Source organism: Ctenopharyngodon idella, chromosome 1, assembly GCF_019924925.1.
Source record: "Ctenopharyngodon idella isolate HZGC_01 chromosome 1, HZGC01, whole genome shotgun sequence".
In the NCBI taxonomy this organism is placed as follows: domain Eukaryota; kingdom Metazoa; phylum Chordata; class Actinopteri; order Cypriniformes; family Xenocyprididae; genus Ctenopharyngodon; species Ctenopharyngodon idella.
The window spans coordinates 8482248-8507728 of NC_067220.1; the positions used below are offsets into that span (position 1 = coordinate 8482248).

Here is a 25481-nt window from a genome sequence, read left to right on the forward strand (position 1 = left end):
CCTTATCTGATCACTGTATGGGAGATGGGACAGAGAATTTAGCTGCAGAAAAAAAATGCTTTTAAGCAAATCAGCACCTGTGTGAAGAACATGTCCAGGTCATATTTCATTCCAAAAATCAAGGACTGTGAAGATTTTTTGCATTGTTACATTATTTTCATGACTATTAGGCATGTCATGGAATATTTGTACTTTTAAAAATTCATTAGCAACACAGCAGGATCACTTAAAATGATTTAGTGAAGGTGTGATACACACTTTCCCGTAATCATTTATATACATTTTAATCTAGAATGGTTGATTTAAAGATATAGATATCATTTTGTGGGGAAGAGTCAATCATTTACAGTATATGTAGTAGTATTTGTTCTTGTTTAAAGGGGACCTATTATGCAAAATTCACTTTTATAGGTGTTTGAACACAGATGTGTGTCCACAGTGTGTGTAAACAACCAGCATTTAATGGTAAAAATCCACGCACTCCTTTTTTATAATCCACATAAATCATAAACAGTCTCTCCAAACGAGTGGTTCCAGATTTCTCCCTACACTTACATAAGAGTATGTTGAAGCCCCGCCCATGACTGGTGATGATCTGCCCTATTAGCATAAATCCCACCCTGAGTGAGCCATAACAATCCGCCATTTCTGTTTACTCGCTGTAGCAGCTGGAGATGTACAATGTCTGCCCCAAAAAAACATTACAACTGTTCTGTTATTGGATGTACCAAGAGACTCTTGGCATCTGAGCCACTGAGGACACAGTGTTTGAATTTCATTTATGAATGAAATGTGCCGAAGAAAGTCTGTAAAGTGTTCTATATTTGCGCGAATCATTTTACGCCAGACTGCTTCTCAAACGAGGGTCAGTTTAACACTGGATTTCCTCAAAAGATTAACATGACGGCACATGCTAGTAGATGAGTTGAATCAACTCCACAGCAACTACATAAATTTATCCACTAACCATTCAGAAACGTCCAGATGCATTCAAAAAATTGTAGTCTCTCCATCAGTGTCCGGTTTGAACAATGTAAGGCTGAACGCCGTTACTGACAATTTCTGACATTTTGGCTGTGTGAGATTCTCCAGCTTTGTTGTTGTTGAGTATCTGAAGCGCAAGCTGTACAGGCTCCACCCACTTTTGGAAAGGGGGCAGGGAGCAGCAGCTCATTTGCATTTAAGGGGACACACAAAAACAGCGTGTTTTTGCTCACACCCAAATAGGGGCAAATTTGACAAGCTATAATAAATGATCTGTGGGGTATTTTGAGCTGAAACTTCACAGACACATTCTGAGGACATCAGAGACTTATATTACATCTTGTGAAAAGGGGCATAATTGGTCCCCTTTAATATATAGGTTTTAATATGGCAATTCATTGAGAATTTGATTTGATTAATCGACACATTACAGTTATGAGAGTTTTGTAGTAAATTAATATGCTTAACTATGATGAAAATAATGTCACAATCCATAAAATCATAATGGTGCTTATTTCTTTCTTTTGATTTGAGGCCGAAATATTTCCGGAAAAGTCCTTTGATGTCCTCTGTGTCCTTGTTTGATTTCCTCTGTGGTCTCTGATGTAGGTTATTCATCATTTTATGAAGTTCAGTGCATGTTTTCAGAGTCATCAGTGTCTGATACAGTAAGGCAGGGATGTACCCCACCATTAACCTTACATTACATATTAACATTTTACTCTGTTTGTCTTTCTCTCTTTCTCTGCCTCTCCCCATCCTCCTCTCCCTCATCCAGAGCCTTTTGTCGCGTTCCCTCCGGACATGACCGGTGAGTTTAAACTCTCTGCCTCGGGTGTGAATGTTTGCACTTCCTGCTCTCTGCCCTGCTCAGCAGTTATTGTTTACAAGGAAGATATAGGGTTTGTTTTACTTCCTAGCATGTGGTATTTATGCAGTGAGTTGAGGAGCCTGGGTTTGGGTCGGTTATTTGAGGTGACCAATCCGTTTCTGACATATTTTTTTATGACCTGTCAAGGTCCCAATTGGGAAAGATGCCCAAACTTGGACTGTCAGGCTGCTGAACCTGTAAGTCTCATGGCAGAGACCCGTTGTGCCACAATATGACACAATTTGACATTCAAGGAATAATTCCCCATGAAATAATCAAAATTTCACTCTCACATCATTTCAAAACGTACTTTCTTGCATGAAATATTTCAGTTATTATTTGCTGAACATTGTCCCCTCTGTCATAGCTATCAAATCTCATACAGGTTGTGTCAAAATTGTACTGTTTGATGCCATTGAATACATGGCCTATATGTTGCAGTCCTAACCAGACGGGTGTCCTGTCAGTCTATTTTGGAGCCATCTTTCTCCCTTCAGCCTGTTAAGCAGCTATACTAACACACTTGTGCAATTTTACAGTCACTGAAAATTCGGGAAATATTCCAGGGTTTAAACATTTTTAAAGAAATCAATACTATAATAAAAGTCTATAGGAAATATAGAAAGGGCAGCTTCCTTTGTGACTCATTGGATGCCAAATGTTACTAACGGAAAATCGTTTCTTATGGGACGCAAGGTCTTCTTAAATGTTGTCTGTTTAAATCTTAATTTCGTATGTGAATGCATGTGCATTTGTGTTTTATTTGAGACATTTGAAATCTGAAGTGCATATTTTATTCATCTACTATAGACAGGTTTTTGAATGGTTGATCCTGCATTGACTTCATTTGGACCTATTTTCATTAGCAGAGCCGAATAACTGCACATACTGTGTCTAAAATGTATTTTAGACATGGACAGTTATAAATAACTTTTATAGAACTGTTGATTAAAAGCAATATCATAGTCGCAGTCACCAGTAATATTTTTATGATTGTGCTTAATCGTTTATCTGGAGTGCATTAAGGGGATAGTTCACCCAAAAATGAAAATTTTGTCATCACTTACTCACTCAAGCTGTTCCAAACCTGTATGAGTTTCTTTCTTTTGCTAAACATGGAATGTTGGTAATCAATCAGTTGACAGTAGGGTTTGGAACAACATGAGGGTGAGTAAACGATGACAACATTTTCATTTTTGGATGAACTGTCCCTTTAATTTCAAATATTTTGTACCTGACAACAGATCAAATGATTTTTCTAATGAAAAATCCTCATTCGTAATCACAAACGACTAGAAAAGTCATGGGAATTGTCGGAAAGGTGTGGGATCCCTTGAGGACAGAGTATTTGTTAGTGTATATGGACACATAGATGTGAATTTTTCCTCTTCAAATGACTGCAGTCCAACACTGGACATTGAGAAGCAGTGTGATGGTTTTTATATTTGGAGCTCCATTTTTTTTTAACTTGCATTGGCAAGAATACCTAAACAAGCTACCAGCATATTAGCACCTCCACTTCCTTTTGTGAAATGATTGTCAATAAAAGACACAGGCAGAGCCAAGTCGCTCTCCCTAATGAGTGGCTCAGTCATGCTCCGTGGCTGAATATAGCATAACAAGATGTCTGCCTGTGCCGGGTTCTGCTCAGATGGCAGCATTGCATCAGAGACTCAGGGTATGTCTCGGAGTCCCTGGAGAACTGTTTTTTTTTTTTGTCATTCTTTTCTCGAATGTTCGCTTCTCACACAGTGCTTACTAATCCATGAGATAGACAAAGCAGAGCTGACAAGAACCTCTGCTCCCACTTGTTGTGTGATCATAATGTTTGTTACTATTTTGGTTTCTTTCGTCAAGATGTACGGTTGTTTTTATTTTCAATGTGTCAGAAATTGGTCAGAGCTTTTTCAAAGTTAAATTCAACATGCGCCGTGTCACGTTGGCTTTAAATTAGAACAGTTGAACTCAACCCGCAGCAGTGTGGTTGCAACTCCTTGAGTTTTACAATATATGGTTTAATAATTGTAATTTAACTTACAAACTGGATGTGTGTACAATCTAAAAAATGCTGGGTTGTTTCTACCCAAAATTGGGTTTGTCCGTTTTTGACCCAATTTTGGAAACATCCCAGCATTTTTTTAGAGTGTAGATTAATTCATATATCTATAGCAATTATTATTATTTTTCTCATGATATTCTAACTTTTTTAACTTATGTATTTTATTAATTTAACTTATTATTTATTTATTTATGAGTGCATTCATATAATTTCAGTAGTTCAGTTAATAATAATCAAAATTCATCACATAAGTAATTACAAAATTTTAACCTAATATAATAACCGTAATATTAATTAACTACATAGACTTACTATAGAGTTATGGTTGGGGTTAGGGTTTGGTTTAGGGTTAGTTACTTGTAATTATGCATAATTTACTGTTATTAATATAGTAATGTTAGTAATATAGTACATGTAGTAACGTGTAACTAATTCACCTTAAAAGTGTTAACGAATTTCTTTTTTTTTTTTTGATTGACGCAAGTGTGATTTACAGAAACATAAATGCATGTTATTATAATTTAAAACATGGCATACTAGACAAAATTGGAGCGAAACCATGCCAAAAAGATTGAAACCTATTCCACAGAATCATTCTTGTATGTGGTTACACTGGGTCTAAATCTCAGTTGCAATCCATTTATAATATGCATCACAATATATTGATGAAGCTGGCAATGCCCAGCCCTGTTACAAACTTGTGCTATAGTCAAGTATCAGTCAGCATTCTGCAATAAGCAGAAGTCAAACTGAGGGAGAAAAGAATGCATGTGCCTCTGCTTGGCAAAACAGCCTCTTGTTTGAATGCAGCCCCAATGTACCCCTAAGACGTAACGGTTTAGAGAACTACCAGCACTACCTGCCCTATAAGTAGTCCTGGAGAGCCGCTTGTCCCAAATCCAGCATGCAAAAAATATGATTTATAGTACGGCATCCCCACTCCCCAGGACTAGAGCGGGGCAGTCTTTATTTGCAACATGCTTGGACTCTGACTCAGGTGCCTATTTGAAAGCACGTTACATAACAGCACTGCATTCACAGCCATTGTTTCACTGTACACGGCGCTATGCAACCCAACTTAGATCCCTCAATAACTGTTCCTCTCCTGGAAAGTGATCATTTCATGGTGATTTCGAACAGTGAAACATGGAGCATGAAGCTTCTACCCTACATGATCGTATGCCAAAACAGTCAATACAGCATCTTTCATGGTGTATTTCATTAGTGTGTTTGCATTTGAACCCTGGAGTAGTGTGGCGTGTTTCACAGTTTGTATATCTCTCCACCAGGGGGAGCCCTACCTGGCAAGAGTGAGCCAACAATAGATACCCTGTCAGTACCGGCTGTTTTGCCCAACTGGTATTACATAATGGCTGGTGGAGGAGCCATCTTGTTCCTGGTTATTGTCATTGTCATGGCCGTTAGCTGTCGCCATCTTACGGCCAGGAGGAACCAACCCACAATGGCCTACTACAGCCCACACAGTGCACATTACCCAAACGGCGGCGTGCACAGGTCTGGGGTGACACCCAAATTGACTGTATGGGTTGAGAAGGGCGATGGGAATTCCTACTGGTGAGAGACCTGGACTAAAGTTTTAGAGGTTTGTCTGCAAATGCTGACTTCTTGAAGGAAGTCCTTGATGAAGCAGATCTCAGACTGAAGAGTTGGAGGAGAACGCTCCCGGATGCTTGGATTCGGATGCATCCAGATGAACCCAACACTTCGATTTTTCTGTTTCCTCATTCTTTTCATGTTCTTTTCTTTCTTGGATACTAACGACCCTGTCTTACTGGTGTGCTCAGCTTGTTTACTACATCTAGCCAGCTCATACTCATCTGGAGGGACCTTCTCCAAGAGTGAATCCATATCCAGCCTCATGATGGACGCCGAGCCAAGAGGACGTGTTGTCCAATGACCTTAATCACTGATCCTGGACTGACTTTGATCCAGTGTGCTGTACTTATGTTAAATCAATGTGGTCAGAACATTGTGGAGTTAAGAGCTGTTGTGGACATGCTGTCTGACACAGTGTTTGCACTTTGACTAGTCCCTGAGATTGATTAAGAGTACCTCTTTACCTTATTATTGCAGAACAAGGGAACAGACCTTTGGTGAAAGAGAGAACACAAAGCTTTCAGATAAATTAAAGCATACAGGAGGGAGCTCCAATACTGAGAATGTGCTTCTTAGCACTTTTTGAATACAACGCAAGCATGATTTAATAATAAGGGAAGGTAAAGTATTGCATAAAAGGTTTCTGCATGTAAACAACTTGAGTTAAGTCTGGTAAATGGAGAGTCCACCTAAGATGATATATCCAAAAGCTGTCATGATGAATATTGCCTTTAAAGTCAACATGAAATCAAAATTGAGTTTCTTAATACATGCTCTTGGTCTTATTGTGAACGACTGATCAGTTCCTAAGAGAAAAATATTTGTGTAATGAGTTTCCTTTTCTGCTGACCTCGCTTAGATTGTGCCAGTTATTGGTTAACGTTATTGGTAACTTGTTTTAGGCTGCTGTTGTAGGTAATACAGCCTTTCTAAAACCTTGCCGGTTGTCAATAACGTAATAAAGACTGCTTCAAATGGTAGATTTGAAAAGTAGGTTTTAACATTGGGATTCCCAATCAAAAAGCTTCGTCAAAAGTGGCAGCAGTGGAGTAGTGCTCCACAAGCCATTAAAGGACAACTTTTCACCAGCCAATTACATTTTTTAGGGTGTGTTCACACTTGGCATGTTTGGTTTGATTAAAACGAACCCTGTTGCAATTGCTCTGTTAGTGCGGTTCATTTGAATGTGACCCCTGGTGCACGCCAAACAAGCGGACCGATACTGCTGAAAAGTTGGGTCTCGGTCCGCTTCCAAACAAACTCTGGTGCGGTACGAATAAAATATGAATGCAACACGGACCAAAGACTTGTAAACAAACCAAAAACTGGACATGATGTCACAAGATGCAACCCTCAAAAAGACTCAAGCATACCTTTTTTCTCATCATAGTCGTGATTTTGCCCATCACAGTTTGGTACTGGCATCAGAACCGCGTCTCCTCGCAGCAGATCTTCGTTTGTGTGTGTGACGGAGGGATTCCTGCTAGGGATGTCAAAAGTACCGACTTCAGTACCAAGTCGATACTGAAATTTAAAAAAATACCAGCATTACCTGATAGCATTTTGAGCGATGTTGAACGGATTTTTAAACACCTCTGATTGGTCATTGTGTTCATGTACTGCTGGTATCTGGGAATGGTGGTATTTTTAAATTTGGTACCGAAGTCGGTACTTTTGACAACCCTAATTCCTGCCACTGTTCTGACTAATTTGCACATTTTATAAGCTCTTCACGAGTTCTCAGCTGGTCAAAATACCATCATATGTAGGCTACGCACATACAACGAGCGCATTTATCCCAGCACACAGCATTGTTTTGGATGTTCGTTAAGTTCGACCAATCAGGTTGTGAACGTATCCCTCTAACTTTAGGTTCGGTGTTAAAAATGCCAATGTGAATGCTAAGAAAACCAGGACTAAAACGAACCGGACCAAACAAACCAAGTAAAGCTAACTACAAGTGTGAACACACCCTTCACGAATAAAATTAAAAAGTCCAGTTTTAATTGAAAATGCATCATTATATAAGTAAAACGGATTGTTGATGTTCTTTCATGTTGACTTTAAACATTGCATTAGGCATGGTTTCATATCAATGATGTGCTAAACTTAAAAGAATTGATGGCGCCACCTTTGAGATAAGAGAAGGGGGATTGTGTAAGGAAGTCTTCATGTTTTGTGTTTATTTCTGTGTTCTCTGTGGCAGTATCTAGGTTATTCCTTTGTATCTCGCATTTCTCACATTTTTTTCCCCAAAGATCCCCAAAACTGCGTTGGCGTGTGTTATTCTGAGCAAACGCTTGCTGGTGTTGAGGCTCCAAAAACAAGTCCCATAAACAAAGACAGCTGTTTCCTTTCTCCGACGTTTCCATGTGATGAGGAAGCACTGAGCGCTGGGGTGGGAGAGAACTTTGTGCAGATATCAACACCTGGTAGCAATTTTGGTTCACTGAAGCGTCGTGAAGCTTCAAGAGTGATTAGTAGTGAATGGTGTCCAAGACTGCCATATGCTTTTTCATAGCCATGTTGAATCATTTATTGAATTAAGTTGTCATTCAGTTTTATAGGATAAAGTAATCAGTTCTGTATTAGGACGGGGTGAGCATCACAAATAAACTGTGGCCATGCCATTTGATTATAATGTCTATAGTATTTAAAGGGGTAGTTCAATCAAAATAAAAATTCAGTCATCATTTACTCACACTCATGTCGTTCCAAACCCGTAAGACTTTTGTTCATCTTCAGAACACAAATGAAGATCTTTTTGATGAAATCTGAGAGCTTTCTGTCACTCCATAGACAGCTACACAACTGACACTTTGACGCTTATAACACTGATATAGCATAAACATTGATCAGCGAATATAAAAAAGCTCAACTGAACCTGCGTAACATGTGAGTTTATGTTTATATGTGAATAAATGCCTAAATTCAATCTGTTCATCATATAAAGCGATCGTGTCTCTTCAAAAAAATTTTGACCAAAAACCGCTCAATTCATATGGATTAGTTTTATGATCTCTTTATGAACTTTTTGAAGCGTCAAAGTGTCAGTTGCATAGCTGTCAATGGAGGGACAGAAATCTCTCACATTTCATCAAAAAGATCTTCATTTGTGTTTTAAAGATGAACGAAAGCCTTACAGGTTTGGAACAACATGAGGGTGAGTAAATGATGACAGAATTTTCATTTTTGGGTGAACTATCCCTTTAAGTGGTCCTCCAAGGTATTAATTACCATAGTACAATCTTTTTTAAAGGAATAGGTCACCCCAAAATGAAATGTCTTTCTTTTATGGCCTTCTTTCTTCTATGAAACACAAAATGAAATGTTTTGAAGAACGTTCACACTGCTCCTTTATGGGAAAATGACAAAAAAAAAAGTAGTTTGTATGACTAGAAGTCTTCTTGATGGCTTCATATGAACAAAAATAATGTAATTATTTGCTCAAATCTAATTTGCATAATCATATATTCTGGCAAGTTTGACAACAAAAATGACGGCAGTGATTATCAAATATGTCGTAACCAGAATCTTCTGGTACTTTTGACAGCATCCATCACTTTTATTTGATAGAAATACACAGTGTAAACATTTTTTTTTAAAACATTCTTTTGTCTTTCACATTTGAAAGAAAGTCATACAGGTTTAAAATGACTTGAGGGTGAGTGAAGTTTCCATTTTCATTTTTGAACTATACCTTTAAGAACATTCAGCAGATCTAGAATCAGGGCTCAAAGTAGCTTATTTCATTATGGGACATATAGAGCTGTTCAAAATGGAAATAAAAAGATAAAGACCCCTGGCTCCTCAGGGGCTTTTTAATGCCATTTCCTTTTGTGAGGTGGTAAGAGATGTTTTGGCACCGTCAAGCAATGTGCTTTTAAAGCAGCCACTTTATCGCTCTTTTCTTCCCTAAACTGTGTCCCCCACTTCTTTCTTCACTCTTAATATTTTTTAATTAGTTAATGGACCAGATACCATTTATTAAAGCTGCTATAGGCGTTCCAGGCCCCCGCCCCGTGCCTCTTGTCGACTCGGGAAACCACATTAATGAGTGCGAGCTTTCTCTTGAGAACGCCGTCAACACGTCACCCAGCGCCTCGCTGCCAAACAGCCATTCTTCTCGGGCTCTTAAATGCATCACGTATACCGAACCGAGAAGCTTCTAATAAAGTAAAACAGTCTATTTTTCAAAGAGCAGAGGATTGCGGTTGATGCTCACACCCCTGCAAATGACTCACCAACTTTTGGACACGGCATCTCAGGGGTTGTCGAACAGTCAACAGCGTTCTCCTTGGACGTGGGGAGTTGGGTAGAAAAGATCACTCACAATGGATCCAGTCAGGCTACCGCCTCTCACATTGATTTCTCTGCTTTTAGACACAGCGGGCTCCGACTGAGACATTTTTGGAACAAAGCAACGCTGATCCATAAGGCCATTTGAAAGTTATGGGCCTTTTATTGTACCGCAAAGCTTACTTAGGTGGTGGTGGTGATGCTTCTGATACAGACTATGAATTTAATCATGATGATGAGGATGATGATGATGATGATTATAATGCACTTTGCTTTATGAAAGTACCTTCTAACTGTGGTCAGCCTATACCTCAACTTTGAAATTAGTAAATTGTTTAAAATGCGAATGTGAACAAAATATTTTTGCTTGATGGATTTGTGTCTTGAAAACCTGCTTTTAAAATGTGACAATAAAATCTTATTTTTCTAATCGTCACTTCTTTTTATATCCATTTATATCAGTGCAGTAACAATAGACATTGGCCTATTTTTGCTGCTATATTTGTGTGTGCCCTTAATGTGTAAATGCGGGTGTGCTTCAATTAGTAATTATGTAGGTCACATGATGTTATTTTCTGTACTCTGTAATTATGTTACAAATCTTACGTACCTTTAATAATTTATTACTTAGCCTCAAATCTCAAAATATACTCATTTAGATCTCTGTTAATCCAAGACTCACAACTCAAGTATGTGAATGTATTGTGTAAATCAGCTAGTACACTAGCAGGTTTGTTAAAGTTAGTTACTGTAAATCTGAATTCTGAATAATCAAATGTTGTTATTATTATGTCTGGCACAGATATTTGAAGAATTCACACCAAGTATGTAGTATGCAAACATGTGCATGAGTTGTGCAATGAGTTAGCCAAGCTTTCACGTCTGCGTACTTGTTTCTGGCCTAACATTTATTGCAAGTTTGCATTAATAATATTCCTTTGAGCACAAAACACATATTTTGTATTCTATATTTCAATACAGTGTCTTTGCTCCTTTCCACAGTTAAAAAGCCAACGGTTGGAAATGGGCGTCTCTTTAATGGGAAAGACCATATAAATGCAGGTTAGTTCCCACAATACATACTGTAAATACAATATATGACTGCTTCCTGGCAGGCTATTTATTTTAACCAAGTTTCAAAGAACGGGATCCAGGAATGAGAAATCTTTCATCTGTTGGGTATTTTTTTCCTCAAGGTTTTTAGATTATAAGGCCAAAACAAAAACAGATGGTTTGGACACATTTAACGTGAACATGAAATCACCCTAATTATTTCAATAATGCATGTTTTCCTGGTCTTGTTGTGAAAGATTTGTCAGTGCATATTATTTTGAATATTTAACAATTATTTTTATCTGTCAAATCAATTCCCAATCTTTTTTTTTTTTCCTCTTTGAAATCTTTTTTATTTGAAAATGCATCACATTATGTATTTAATTGGGTTGTGAATGCTGCTTCCCATTCTATAACAGCGATTCTGTGCATATGTTTGCATGGGTAGAGCTGACATGCTACAGTTTGTTTGTGTGGGTTCACACTCGAATCACCCTCACCCCGCATTTCTGCACAAAAACAAAAAAACGTCTCCGGTTATCAGACTTTCCGCCCTCCTTCTTCCTGCTATCACACAGTTGGAATCCATCTAACTCATAAAGATGTCTTTGTTTTGGCTCTTAAATAAAAAAAATAAAAAAGACAAGGATGAGTTAATTACCCGACCGAAATCTGTTCATCCTTACAGACTGTCAACCCCCTCCGTCTGTCTTTCTTTCACTCTCCCTGACTTCTTTTATCGATGTATTCCATCTTTTTCTCATTTCCCCTCTACTCTAATACAACGTAATGAAGTCTGTGTTTAGCTCACACTCTACACAAGCTGTCAATCACCTCGGATCCCATTTGTTGGAACTAAAAGGGCAAAGGGAAATTTGCTTTAGCAAAATGCAACAGATATCAGTCAATGTGCAAAAGCGGCTCAGCTGGTGTGAGTTTTGGCATCGGCTCGCTGTCAAAAGCAGCCTAATTAAGCCTAATGCAACCGCTAGCAAGACGCAGGGTGCCACAAAAGAGTTTACGGCTTAGTTTTGTCAGCTGAAAACATGCCGACGCCGTTCCCCTTCAGGCCTTGCCATTAGTTTGTTATACTGTGTCTGTGTCTTCCTCCATAGGATATTATGCAGGAAAACAAAAAAAACCTTCTGTTTAGCCTCCAAAGGCTGTAGTGTTGAACAAAACATGCTTATAAATATGTGCTATAGATGTACTACCACTGATTACTATATTAATTTACCAAGGTATATGTAATACCATGGTATTCTTTGAAGTACTTTGGAGTACCATGGTATTTACTTCACAATAGTTCAAAGAATACCATAAAAACATGGTAATACAATTCTACTTGAACTACTATGGTATTGTTAACATGTGCCATGTTAGTACTTGAAAGTACCATGTTTTACAACAAAAAATCATGGTATATGAATTTAAGTACTATGGTATTACCATCTTATGCCATTTCTGTACCATGGTACCAGGACAGTACTTTTTGAAAGTGTACAATCTAACACAATCACTATATTTTTGGGGGGATTATGACACCCCTTTACCATGATGTTACCACAAAAACATGGTAACGCCATGGTACTTTTTTACTTACAAAAAATGTTTTTTGGACATGGTACTACTGTGATGTTTTGGTCATGTATGGTAGTACCATGGTATTCTTGAAAATACCGTGATTTACCATATAAAAACCATGGTACATGAATTTCACTGCTTTTTTGTAAGGGTACCTGATACTATCACTATTTTTCGGGGGTATTACCATGGTATTATGTTCGAAAACAAAAGTTTATGTGCATGATTTTGTTGTGAACATCCTTTTAATGTGTTCTCCCCTCTTGCTGTTGTAGGTTTCCAGTTTCCAGAGTGGAGCACAGCCGAAACGCCATCAGAGCCTCCGGTGACACATGTGGTCGATAAGGACAACGCATGGCTGTACTCTCTGGACCCCATTCTCCTGACCATCATCGTCATGAGCTCTCTGGGTGTTCTTCTAGGTGCCGTGTGTGCCGGCCTCCTCCTTTACTGCACCTGCTCATATGGCGGCTTGACGTCACGCTCGTCCACCACCTTGGAGAACTACAACTTTGAGTTGTACGACGGGATTAAGCACAAAGTGAAGCTCAACCAACAGCGCTGCTGCTCTGAGGCTTGAGGAGAACAGATGGGGAGATATCAAGTATCCTAAAATGACCTCAAAATAACCCGATTTGACTCTTTGAAGAGATGAGCCTCATCTCTTAGTATTCCTGGAATGCATGTCCATCTCAGCTGGAGAGCTCCTAGACCGAACTTCTCCTGGAGCTTATTTTCCAAGCAGTCATGCTTACTCAGCTCTAGCGCTGCTGCCAAGGACTTCCTCGTCTTTCACTGGATTACATCAAAAATGGAGCATTTGGTGCCACAAGGATTGAAACCCTTTCCATGGCTCAGCCTCAAAATAAATGTTGATACATATCAATGTTCTGCTATTCCAAAAAGATGAGAGTATATCAGTTTAGATTTCTAAGAGGTCTAGTTTTTAAAATGGGAGATCTGAGGCTGGACATTCAAGCCACAAACTTCTTTCCCCCATCATTCCCAAAAGTACATTTTGTGGCCTAGGATGTGGTGAATTGTTTTAAAGGCTTTGATGGATTTGTTTAATGTTGCTTTATTGTTTTTTTCCCTCGCAGAGAAGTTCAGTAGCCCAGGATGATTATACGTCATCATTATTGTGTGTTTACAACCCATTGCTTTCAGCCCACCATTTTGTGTTTCTCTTGTCAGTTTGGAAATGGAAAAGTAAGATTAAGGAGCGAAGGGTTCGTAGATTTAGTTTTAGGCACTGTGTGTTTGGTAAATTTTGTTCTGGAAAAAAGGCAGCACACTTGTTTGAAACGACTAAGGATTTTGTCAGTGCAACCTATGGATTGCTGTAACTGGGAGACAAAGACTGCCAAGCTAATGTGTGAGCTTTGAGCTAGCAAACAGGCATTAAATTATGTGAAACAATGGTTGAAAGGCCAACAGATACTTAAGGGATGGGTTTGAAATGCAATTTCTCTCATTTTTACTCTGGGCCTTCAAGAATGCTACAGTTATTGGCTCAGAGAGGTTCAGGTCCACTGCTTGTATTTTGTAAAAGGAAAGTTCATTTTCAAAAACAGTCTAAAATCTACACCGGTTTGCTGTGCCAGTCATGTACAGTATATCTTGGCTTTTGGGTCAAACAGATATTTTTACACATCAAAATGATTGTTTAAAGCATCTGTACGAGTTAAAATAGTTTACATTTGGATCAATTTGAAGCAAAATAAAGTGTATAGGTAAATATTTAATATATTTTTTTCAAATCCTTTTTGAGAGGCCAAGTTGAGTGTTACAAAACCTGTCAGTGGTGAAAAACATGAATTAAGCTTAAAAACTTTAATAGTTGCTATTCTTTTAGGTTATTTTCAAACCGTTTAGGACCTAACACAGAGCCTTGAGGAACACCAGTACTTTCAAATGTACATCATACAGCAGTTCTTTCCTTTGTTTCATTCTCAATTGATTTTTTCCCCTCTTTTACTCAGTTTTATGTTTCCATGCTAAGGTTTTATGTTAACAGGAGACAGGTTTGGTTGTAAATCTGCTCCCCTGTGGTTTTCAAAGACTGGCAAAAGGTGGAAGACAGATGCCGTAAATCTTTACTTACTTGCTCAGATGGGATTCCTCACCTTCATTCATGCTCAAAAACAGATTGTGAGTTGGTGGAAGTAAATGCACCCAAAGCACACTACACCTCTGCAGAATAAGACACGTTATGAGAGTCTGGGATCTTCGATATGGAGTTTTGAGACACTGATAGGTGAGCCTGTATGTTTCTACTGACCCTGCTCCTTATCTTCTTGAAGACTCTTGCTACTGGACCCCTGGACTTTTGCAAGTGCCTTGGAGCTACTCTGTTCCAGCCTCGGCTCTGGACCTGAAAAAGACTGCTTTTGAGCTTTTGTCTGTCTTAAACACTCGAAATACTTGAGAATCACAGCACTGGGTAGAATTCCAGTCTCTCTTTGGACACTTTGTACAGAAATTTTGCTTTTTATGATGATGATTATTGTTATTATGATTATTTAATAAAGGATTGTTAACATACAGTAGCGGGTTGATGTGCTGTTGTACACTCCAAGGTGGATCCAAGAGGAGCATTTCAAGGTGACTGAGTTTGATGTTTTACAGTGGGTCTTGAGTTTCGAGGTTACAAGAGCAAGGGGTTATGGGATTGTTAAATGAGTAGAATACTTTGACATTGCTCAACACGCTCACACACATGCAATTGATGTTACAAATACCAGACCAGTGCATAACGTACCTCCGCTGACAACAAAAGGAGTCCATCAATAGAACCTTTGACTCCATTATACATCAACTCATTCAATCCCAAATACACACAAGCTCCCTCACTCTTTCTCTCTTTCCAGCTACGTCTGCTACAGTTTCTCTCATCTCCCCATGGGCTCCCATTAGCACGGACCTTCAGTCGCCTTCATTTAGGGGCTCACAACATCAAAGCTTTGAAGTGCCTAACTGTTCCACCCCCTAAAGTTCCCTTCATCCCTCCACCTCATCCAACCACCCAGTTGCATCCATTTAACTATTTCTCTACCTCAGCTTTCTCTCTGCTCCATAGTGTGCCTGCCTTTGCCTTTACCACTGTGGCTTTTTCACTGACTAATGATGTGTACAGTAAGATCTAGTAAGGTCGATCGAATCAGCCTTGTTCGAGATCCCAAGAAAATCAAAGACATTATTATGGCAGGCAAATAAAATATTGAATAGACTTTAAAAAAAAAACACCATCAAACATAAACCTATAACTGTCCTACAGCCATCCGTTTTACAATCAGGTTTGTCCATCTGAAACTATTTTAAGTTTTTCTTCAGTATCATAAGAACCACGTAAAAAAACTGAAATACTCATTGCCGTTCTTTCATCTTAAATGAATAAAATTGCGCTAAATTAATGTGTTTAATTAACATCAACAGTAGAAATGTAGGACATGGAAACTTTTGCAGAGTTTCTAAAAAAGGGGTCGCCAGTATGGACATATGGACATCATCAGACTCTGGACATGGACTGTAAACTTCAAATACTGTTCAGTCGAGCTTTGACCATGATCTAGATCTAGAGGAAAATCATTCACCCTTCTCACGCTTCTTCAGAATTCTGACCAGCACATCAGTCATTTCTAATGTAGAATCTCTAAAAGGCATTTTAAAGAAATAAATCAGTGATTTTCTTGACTGGAAGAAAGTCTTTCCAAATATTTCAAAATCTTCTATTGGCTGATTCCTGATTAATGAAGTTCTGTCTTTAAACTCAACCCAAGGCATCCGGATTTGTGGCTTTGATCGGCAGGCTGGACTGAGCGATGGAGAACCAGGAAATTGCTCTGAGGAGCCCGGCCGTCGGGCTGTGCTTTTCCTCTCAAATTATTCTAAACTTTTGTTTCGTAAATGTTGTTTTCCCTCCCTGTCAGATTGAAATCTAATTCTCCACTGGGGCCTTGCAGGCGAAGATCAGAGAGCTTTCTTTCTTTCTCAGTAAGCCGGACTTTCCATCAAAGCTCAGCCTTGCACGCTTGAAGCTTATAGGTGATCAGCTTTTGAAGAGGCCGCACTAAGAAATACAAAGAGCATGCGGCTAATTCATCTCTAGAGAGAAGAACCTGACAAATGATGGAGAACTATAGAGGCACACAACTGTACTCCTCCATTCCCGGATGTTTATTGAGTCTAATGTCAAAGGGTTTGGGGCGTCTGAACGTCTCTGTTGAGGAAGGGCTTTTCATGTTGCAGATTATTCATTTGCTTTAACTATTTTAACAGATGCTGTTTCTTAGCAAGGTCACTTACAAGACCTCCTCAGCTAGGGTAAAACTGGTTTTGCACAAAAAATTTAAGATCAAGAGTTCATGGTTTCTATCTTAAAAAACAAACAAACAAACAAACAAACAGCATATTGTGCCATTGACAGTCAATAACCACATGCTCTACTGGTACTTTTTACATCAGCATCTTTCTCTGCTCTGTCCTTGTACATCTAATGGACTGAATTGTTTCCAAACATCTGAGGTCTCAGGAAAAATAACTAAATGTGCAAAATTCATCTAGACTTCTTCAGCTCTCACTGGAAGCACTGTGTGTAAAATAGCTTGATATTATTTTGCCAAATCAATAGGATTTTAGGGGTAGTTAATGGTTAGGTATAAATTAAATGGTTACATGTAGTGTGTGCTAACAAGCTGAGAAAATAATTACAATAAAAAAAAAAAAAAATTCAAGAGTGTGGTAGAAAAAACAAGAAAAATTTTGAATATAAATAGACGTAAAATTAATGCAATAAAAATATCCATAAAATAGTGTTAAATAATTAAAAAGAATATTTTACCCCAAAATTATGTGCTATATTTAGATATTTAGATTTTTTTTTTTACTATGTGTGCTATGCATATTTTGACAAGCTCAGAAAATAATCATTTAAAAAAAATCCAAGATGGTGGACAAAACAAGAAAAATGTTGATAATATACTTCAAATTCATGTAACACTGAAAAATATCTATAACATAGCTTTAATTTAATTTAATAAAAACAAAATTGCTATTTTAACCTGAATGTATCTGTGCTGTGTATAATTATTATTTTTATGGTTATTTTTTATTATGTGAGCAATGCATATTTTATATTGGCAACACTTCTAGCAACAAAATACTTCTAAAGCATTTATTAATCTTCATTTCTACATTTACTAATACATTTTTTACAATTAAAAAAAAAATAATCTGATAATATTAATGAACTGTGAACTGTGAACAATTTTATTTTTAACATTAACATATAACATTAACATTAATATATATATATATATATATATATATATATATATATATGATTATTAGATTATAATATTGCTCCTTTTATGTGATATTGAACTCTTTTATTGGGTCTAGAGTGTTGCAGATTAGTTACTTATGAGGTTCTATTTCAATAAGGATGCTTTCTATGTAGGCAGCAGGCAACAAGGCAGCTCACTGTTTTGGAACAGAGCGAATATGTTGATCCAAAAGTATGCACTAATTAAAAGGTACCTCTATTAAGCACAAAACACTATCTTTATTTACCAATACATTGCAAATAACAGATCATATTGTCTGTCAATTATAGTATAGTACAGTATAGATTCATTTTTTACATTCTGTTCTCTATCTCAAGCTCTGCTCGGGCTCTTTGGCTCACTCAGCAGGTTGTGGGATGTCCTCCCAGAGAAGCAGCTCTCCTCTCCCCTCGGCCAGCAGTTGAAAGCTCTTATCTGGGTCAGTCGAGTGGGAAGGGATCGAGGGGGATCTGTGTTTCCACTGGAGCTGCTGACAGCTTCAGACCTCCTGCTCTCCTGCATCTTCATTATCAGCTGCGCATGAAATCAGCAGAGGAACTGAATTAGAAAATTGGGTAGTCAATGGAAACTAAACTGTTTTTATTATCAGTTTATTGTGTAAATAAAGTTCAAATGCTGAAATAATAAGTTAAAATCGTCTGTACTAAAAAAAAGTACCAAAAACATAGTGCTATCGTATATTGGACATTGTTAAAAGTTAAAATGAATCACACTGCTTGCCGTATTTGGTTTCACTTGCTCTGCAGACTCTTTAAATACAGTATAGACTGGAACAGATGTGAAAAGAATTACATGAAAATGTAGTGTTTATGTGAGTTGTGCATGTGTTACAGCTTTGAATGAAGTGTGAATTGAAAAAGGTAAGATTCAAGACACTCAAGAGACTCAGGAGTTAATGTTCTGCCCAGCTGTTTGGACCTTTAGTGTTGTTTCATCTTCTCCAGATCATAATTAATGTCACTTAAACACATTTATCAGCAAACACTCATTCTAACTGAGTGGAAATGCGTGTGTTCTCCAATACAGTATATATGTATAATGGACGCTTTATTAGATACACTTGTAAAGCTGCTTGTTAACACAAATATCTAATCAACAATCACATGGCAGCAACTTAATGCATTTAGACATGTAGACATGATCAAGATGATCTGCTGAAGTTCAAACTGAGCATCAGAATGGGGAAGAAATGTTATTTAAGTAACTTTGACCGTGACATGGTTGTTGGTGCCAGATGGGCTTGTCTGAGTATTTCAGAAACTGCTGATCTGCTGGGATTTTCACACACAACCATCTCTGGGATTTACAGAGGTCTGAAAAAGAGAAAATGTCCATTGAGTGGCAGTTCTGTGGGTGAAAATGCCTTGTTGATGCCAGAGGTCAGAGGAGAATGACCATTTCAAGCTGATAGAAAGGCAACAGTAACTCAAATAAGCACTCGTTACAACCGAGGTCTGCAGAAGAGCATCTCTGAACACACAACACAACACACAACTCGAAGCAGATGAGCTACAGCAGCAGAAAACTGAGGCTACAGTTCACACGGCCTCACCAAAATTAGACAATAGAAGATTGGAAAAACATTGCCTGGTCTGATGAGTCTTGATTTCTGCTGCAACATTCAGATGGTAGGGTCAGAATTTGGTGTAAACAACATGAAAGCATGGATCCATCCTGCCTTGTATCAACGGTTCAAGCTGCTGCTGGTGGTGTAATGGTGTGTGGGATGTTTTCTTGGCACACTTTGGGCCTCTTACTACCAATTGAGCATCGTTTAAATGCCACAGCCAACCTGAGTATTGTTGCTGACCATGTCCATCCCTTTATGACCACATTGGACCATCTTCTGATTACATGCCATGTCACAAATCTTAGATCATCTCAAACTGGTTTCTTGAACAAGACAATGAGTTCACTATACTCAAATGGCCTCCACAGTCACCAGATAGCAGATAAGGCAGTTCTGAAGAAGGGCATTCAACCGGATACTATGGTGAAGCATACTTAATAAAGTGGCCATTTGTGATTTCACTTGCAATAAAAAAAATACATTTTTGAATGACTTTTTAATTGAAAAATATGGAGCAGTCTCAGCATCTACTAGCAGGCGTTAACTAGATTTACATTTATCCTCTGATCTATATCATTTATATCCTGCAGATTAGTGCATTTAACACACTACAAACCAGCAGGTTGCAGAAAAGGCGTGTCACCACCAATAAAAAGCAAAACAAGAAGATTTTGTGTTAACATTTTTGTTTGTTCCTCACATAATACCCTTATACAGGGCTCGATTTGAGGGGGGATTTGTTGGTCATTCCCCTTGTAAAGCCGTCATCCCCCCTTACCATCCCCTTTAGATTAACAGTGTTATGTATTATGTAAAGAAAAAAGAGCCAGTTTTTTCAATGACAATTGATTTTCATTGTCAGTCAGTTTTGTTCAGTTTCGAGATCTCAATACAGTGTGTTTTGTTTTTACGAGATTTTAATGACAGTTGGTTTTGTTCCATTACAAGATTTCAGTGACGGTCGGTTTTATTAGGTTATGAGATTTCAATGGCGGTCGGTTTTGCTGGATTAAGAGATTTCAGTTACGGTCGGTTTGTTCCTCTACGAGATTTCAATAGCGACCGTTTTTCCATTATGGGATTTCAATGTTACTTGTTTTTGTTCCCTAACGAGATCTCAATGATGGTCGGTTTTGTTCCATTTTTTTTCTTTCTTTTTTGAGAGCAAAATTATTATTTTTTTTTTCAGGAAAGATCCAACATTGATAATAAATCAGCATATTAGAATGATTTCTGAAGGATCATGTGACACTGAAGACTGGAGTAATGGCTGATTAAAATTCAGCTTTGCATCACAGAAATAAATAATATTTTAAAGTACATTTAAATACAAAAACATTATTTTAAATTTAATATTTCACAATATTACTGTTTTTCTGTATATTTGATCAAATAAATGCAGGCTTGATTAGCATATGAGACTTCTTTCAAAAACATTAAAAATAGTAATGAAAAAAAAATAAAGTGGTTCCATGTAAGTTGTAAGAACTAAATAAAGTACTGTATCATTTGTGATGTGATGTAAGGGGATTATTTTTGCTCCAGGGTTACACCCCTTATTTTCTGGGGTTTATTTTAACCCTTTATTCGGTACAGTTTATGGAGACTGTACTGGGGCGTTGGGCAGTATGGGATGTACTGTATGGGCTATTTTACACCAGGGTCACACCCCTTACGTTCTGAGGTTTATGTTAACTCTTTATACAATACAACTTATTGCAACTGTACTGGGGCGTTAGGTCCCACTCAGGCCACAGGTTGATCAGACCCAATAGCCTCTCTAACACCTCTTTCTGCAGCTACCCAGTCTCAGAGGAGGTCTCCCATCCAGATAAAGAACGAGCTCAACCCTGTTTAGCTTCAGTGGGTGTGCAGGTGAAAGCTTCAGGTTGACCGCTGCAGGGTTTCTCAAACATCTTTCCAACCATAGGCCCTCTTACGGAGAAATATAAATCTCAACAATGGTGACATGCTTCATGCCGCAATGCATTCTATAACAGACTATTGTAAAGTTAAAAATGAACTGCATTACATCTACATGATCAAAAAACAAACAAACAAAAAAACACTCCCTTGCTATTGCCACAGCTAACACAATTTCAGCAGCAAGAGAAAAACTAACACTAAAGGTATGTTTACACGACAACGGTAAAGCTTTTTGTTGATCGTCACCATTGTTGAGATTCATATGCTGATTCTTGATGTCTGTGTGTCTGAATGATACTGTACAGCACGTTTTTTTTTTTTTTTTTATAATTCTTCAAATGATCAGATTATCATTACACTGCTGGAGTAAATGTTGTAGTCTCACATGATCAGAAGAAAGTTTAGAGGCACTAATAAAACTAAAACCTAACAATCAGTGACTTTATGATATCATTAATAAGCAGCAAGTGTCTGATTTCTGTCTTTCTTCAACACAACAAGCATGTTTTCTAAACACAGTGTTAAAACAACACGAAAAAAAAAGGTTAATTGGAAAGTTCAAGGATCAAGAGTACATATATATAACTAAGAAATAAGTCAAATTAGGTTAAATGAACATGAACTGTGGTATTGAAAACTTAAAGTTCACTTTATTTTTGAAAAGTTTTTTTTTTCTCAACTAAACTTTGTTCAAATTTGTCAAGTAGAAAACAAATAAAATTCTAAGTAAATGCAACAATACTGAGTCAATGTAAAAAGATAACTCAAAAAGTTAAGGTAAAGAAACTTCCTTTTTTTTTTTTTTACAGTGTATGGCCTGCCTGTGGCTCAGATCTGGTAAACAGGAGCGGTCCGCCAAAGTGCCATCATTCTACGCCACATGTGATCCAGATCATCATACCATGCAAGGCAGATGTGGGCCGGATTTGGGCCGGCACAAAGTTGCTATCTGTCATTTGGAACTCATTTATAGAGTTATTTTTATTACAAATATATGTTGATAATGATTAAACACTTTATTGCCCTCCAAAGGCACCATTTTAAGTAGCCTATATAAAGGGATGGATTGTGTGTGTGTGTGTGTGTGTGTGTGTGTGTGTGTGTGTGTGTGTGTGTGTGTGTGTGTGTGTGTGTGTGTGTGTGTGTGTGTGTGTGTGTGTGTGTGTGTGTGTGTGTGTGTGTGTGTGTGTGTGTGTGTGAGAGAGAGAGATTCTGGTGGTCACTCCAACACTACAATGAAATAAATTTTACGAATAATGCTTATTTTACTACTCTTTAAACCAATAAATAAAAATGTTTAAGGTACAGTCACACAGATGACCACAAATGGCATCAGTATCCTATTACTATTGAAATTATTGTTGTTGCAAGACAGATTTGTTGCAGAAGCATTAGGATGTCCACATATGTATGTAGGCCTATTTGTTTATTTATTTGGCGGGTAAAAATATGAATTCCTTGTTGGTTCCTGCTCATGAGGTTTATTTATTTGTTTAACCTTTTTTGATCACAATTTAATTTATACGTACTTTAATTTGTGCTATTTCATATCGTTTAGTATTATTCTAAAATTCGGGAAATAATACTAATAAATAAGCTTTTGACTGGTAGTGTATGTTTGTGAAGTCAAGGAAGTTGGCTTTATGGAGGTCCATCATCATGTGGACTGAATGAAAATGCAGGTAGTGAAAATACAGCGGGATCTGCAGAAGATAGTGTATTGAAGTGTGGGAAGTTGTGAGATGGAAATCTCTAGATAAGCTCAGGGAGATTTGAATTTTCCGAGTCTGCCTGCTGCCTATGAATCAAGAGCATACGATAAAGGCTTTTGTTAAGTAACAAAAAATGTTTCCACAGCAAAACAAGTGAGATAAAGACAGAAGATATCTGTTGAATGAAGGAAAACTAGAACAGTTGCCTACAAATGAACAACAAAAAAACAGGGGAATTGCAGAAAATCCCTCATGCTTCACAGGACAAAAGCTAGTAATAATAAAATCTGCAGTGGAAGAGATTTTCTTATATTCACCAATATGGTAAAATTAAAACTCCATAGTTTTACTAAAACCTTATCTTTCAGAAGATAAGCAAATCGCACATATGCAATTCCTTTCTGCACAACCCACACACACACACCCTGAGCCAGGAATACACACAACGGCCATCTACAACAATAAACAGTAGAATCCGCACACAAATATTCTCAATATCCGCTCTTTATTTAGTGAAAGGCGTTGTCATGTGTCATATGTTGGATCCCATGGGGACTCAAACATCTGTTGGAAAAAACTGGGCTAGTAAACTTCCTCTTTCTCTCCTATTCATTTATCTGTGATGCTATATTACACATGGCAATATAATTCAAATGAAATTTTACCAGTTGACATACATATGGAGCTCTAAAATGAATGCGGATAGTATGACTTGAGAAAACAATTAAAGGGTTAGTTCACCCAAAACTGAAAATTCTGTCATCATTTACTCACCCTCATGTCATTCTAAACCTGTAAGACTTTTGTTAATCTTCAGAACACAAATGAAGATATTTTTAATGAAATCTGAGAGATTTTTGGCTCTCTATTGACAGTCTACATTCATCAACACACACATCAGTTGTAGTAAACGGAAGCTCAAGCATGTTTGTTTAACGCAAGAACCAATGAGGTTCATTCTTGTGTTGCGCATCACGTTTGAACCAATGAGGTTTGTTCTGTTTATGTTTGCTGTTCAAAGTTTAAATGTATATAAAAGCCTAAATTCAGTCGAGGGAAAAAAATGTAGACAAAAAATATTTCGAAAGCAACAGGCTCAAGTTTGATATGACTTCAACTGAACGTCTCCATTTGCTTTTCATTTAGTCTCATTTTGGAGAAATAGTTGTAATACCAAAAAGATCTCATTTGTGTTTTCCTCTGGATGAGCATGTGATTTCCTACAGTCTGTCATATAACCGCCATTATATTAGCTGCTAACAAGGATCTTGCGGAATCAAACCGAATAAGCGTGCGGCTGATCATAGACCCCATCATCTGACAAAGCGGCGAGCCAAAAGTATCTCCGGGAGAACATGACAGAAAGCAGAATGTTTCAGGGTGGCAGAAACACGCCTCAGATCTGGTTAAAGCAGTCTTGGTGGCAGTTGTCATGGAAACAGAGGTGGGCGGCAGGGTTGTCACAGTCCCATTAGTCGAGGTGATGAGTGTGTGGCACGTGGGCAGCTCCGAAGTGTTGCACTGCAATAATAAGGCATCATATACTGTATGATATGTCATATTAGAATTTCATAAAGGTTTTGTACAAAAAACCTAGAAGTCCAACATCAAAATGTCTTTGCACTTGTTGTCCGATACATTGATGGAGGAGAAAAAAACATGCATCAAAGAGGGATGATATTCGGAAAGGAATATGAAATGAAATAAAAATATTGTAATTTAGGAGGAAGGGAAAACTGAGGTGGAAGAAGCAACACAAAGACAAAAGCAGAAAAAAACAATGAAAAAAACTAAACTACAACTACAATACAATTAAATGGAGAGCAAAGGGAGACTTTTGACATTTCATGCTTTTCAGATTATTTGCATATAATAATCTCACATGCGTCTCCTCTAGAGTTTAAGAAGAGAGATGAATTTCATCTAGTGGAAACGTTTGGTATAGCGCCCAAACAAATTCTTACAGAAAGCTAATTTTTTGAGATATCAACCTCAATTTTGGAACACAGCTTGTTTATAATTATGCCTTTGATTTTCTCACAGTTTCAGAGTAAAACGTGTTTTGGAAAATATGTATTTCATAACTCTAAATATATATTAGAGTTTAAGAAGAGATGTCAACAATATCTCAAACTGTGCTCAGATTTGCCAAGACACCAAAATCTGAAATAAAAAAAATCATTTCATAATAATCTCAAACATTTCTCATTAAGTTCTCACAAAATGATCTGAGCTATGCTATCTACATTCACTTTGGAATTATGATTTATTATTTAATTAATATACACTACCATTGAAATGTTTGTGGTCAGGAAGATTAATAGTTTTGTTCAGCAAGGATGCATTAAATTAATCAAATGTGACAGCTTTTATAATGTTACAAAAGATTTCTATTTCAAATAAATTTTCTATTTATCAAAGAATATTAAAGCCAAAAATATGTATCAATGCAACTTTCATG

General features: G+C 37.5%; 1 protein-coding gene across 1 annotated transcript in view; it reads left to right on the top strand.

Annotated features, from left to right (window-relative positions):
* nrp2a (neuropilin 2a) overlaps nucleotides 1-15013 on the top strand; it is an 83189-nt gene extending 68176 nt beyond the window's left edge. Inside the window, 3 exon segments of the mRNA XM_051890620.1 lie at nucleotides 1763-1795; nucleotides 10833-10892; nucleotides 12743-15013. Of these exon segments, the coding sequence (XP_051746580.1) occupies nucleotides 1763-1795; nucleotides 10833-10892; nucleotides 12743-13047 (398 nt within the window). The 3' untranslated portion in view covers nucleotides 13048-15013.
* Nucleotides 15014-25481: the final 10468 nt, after the last annotated feature.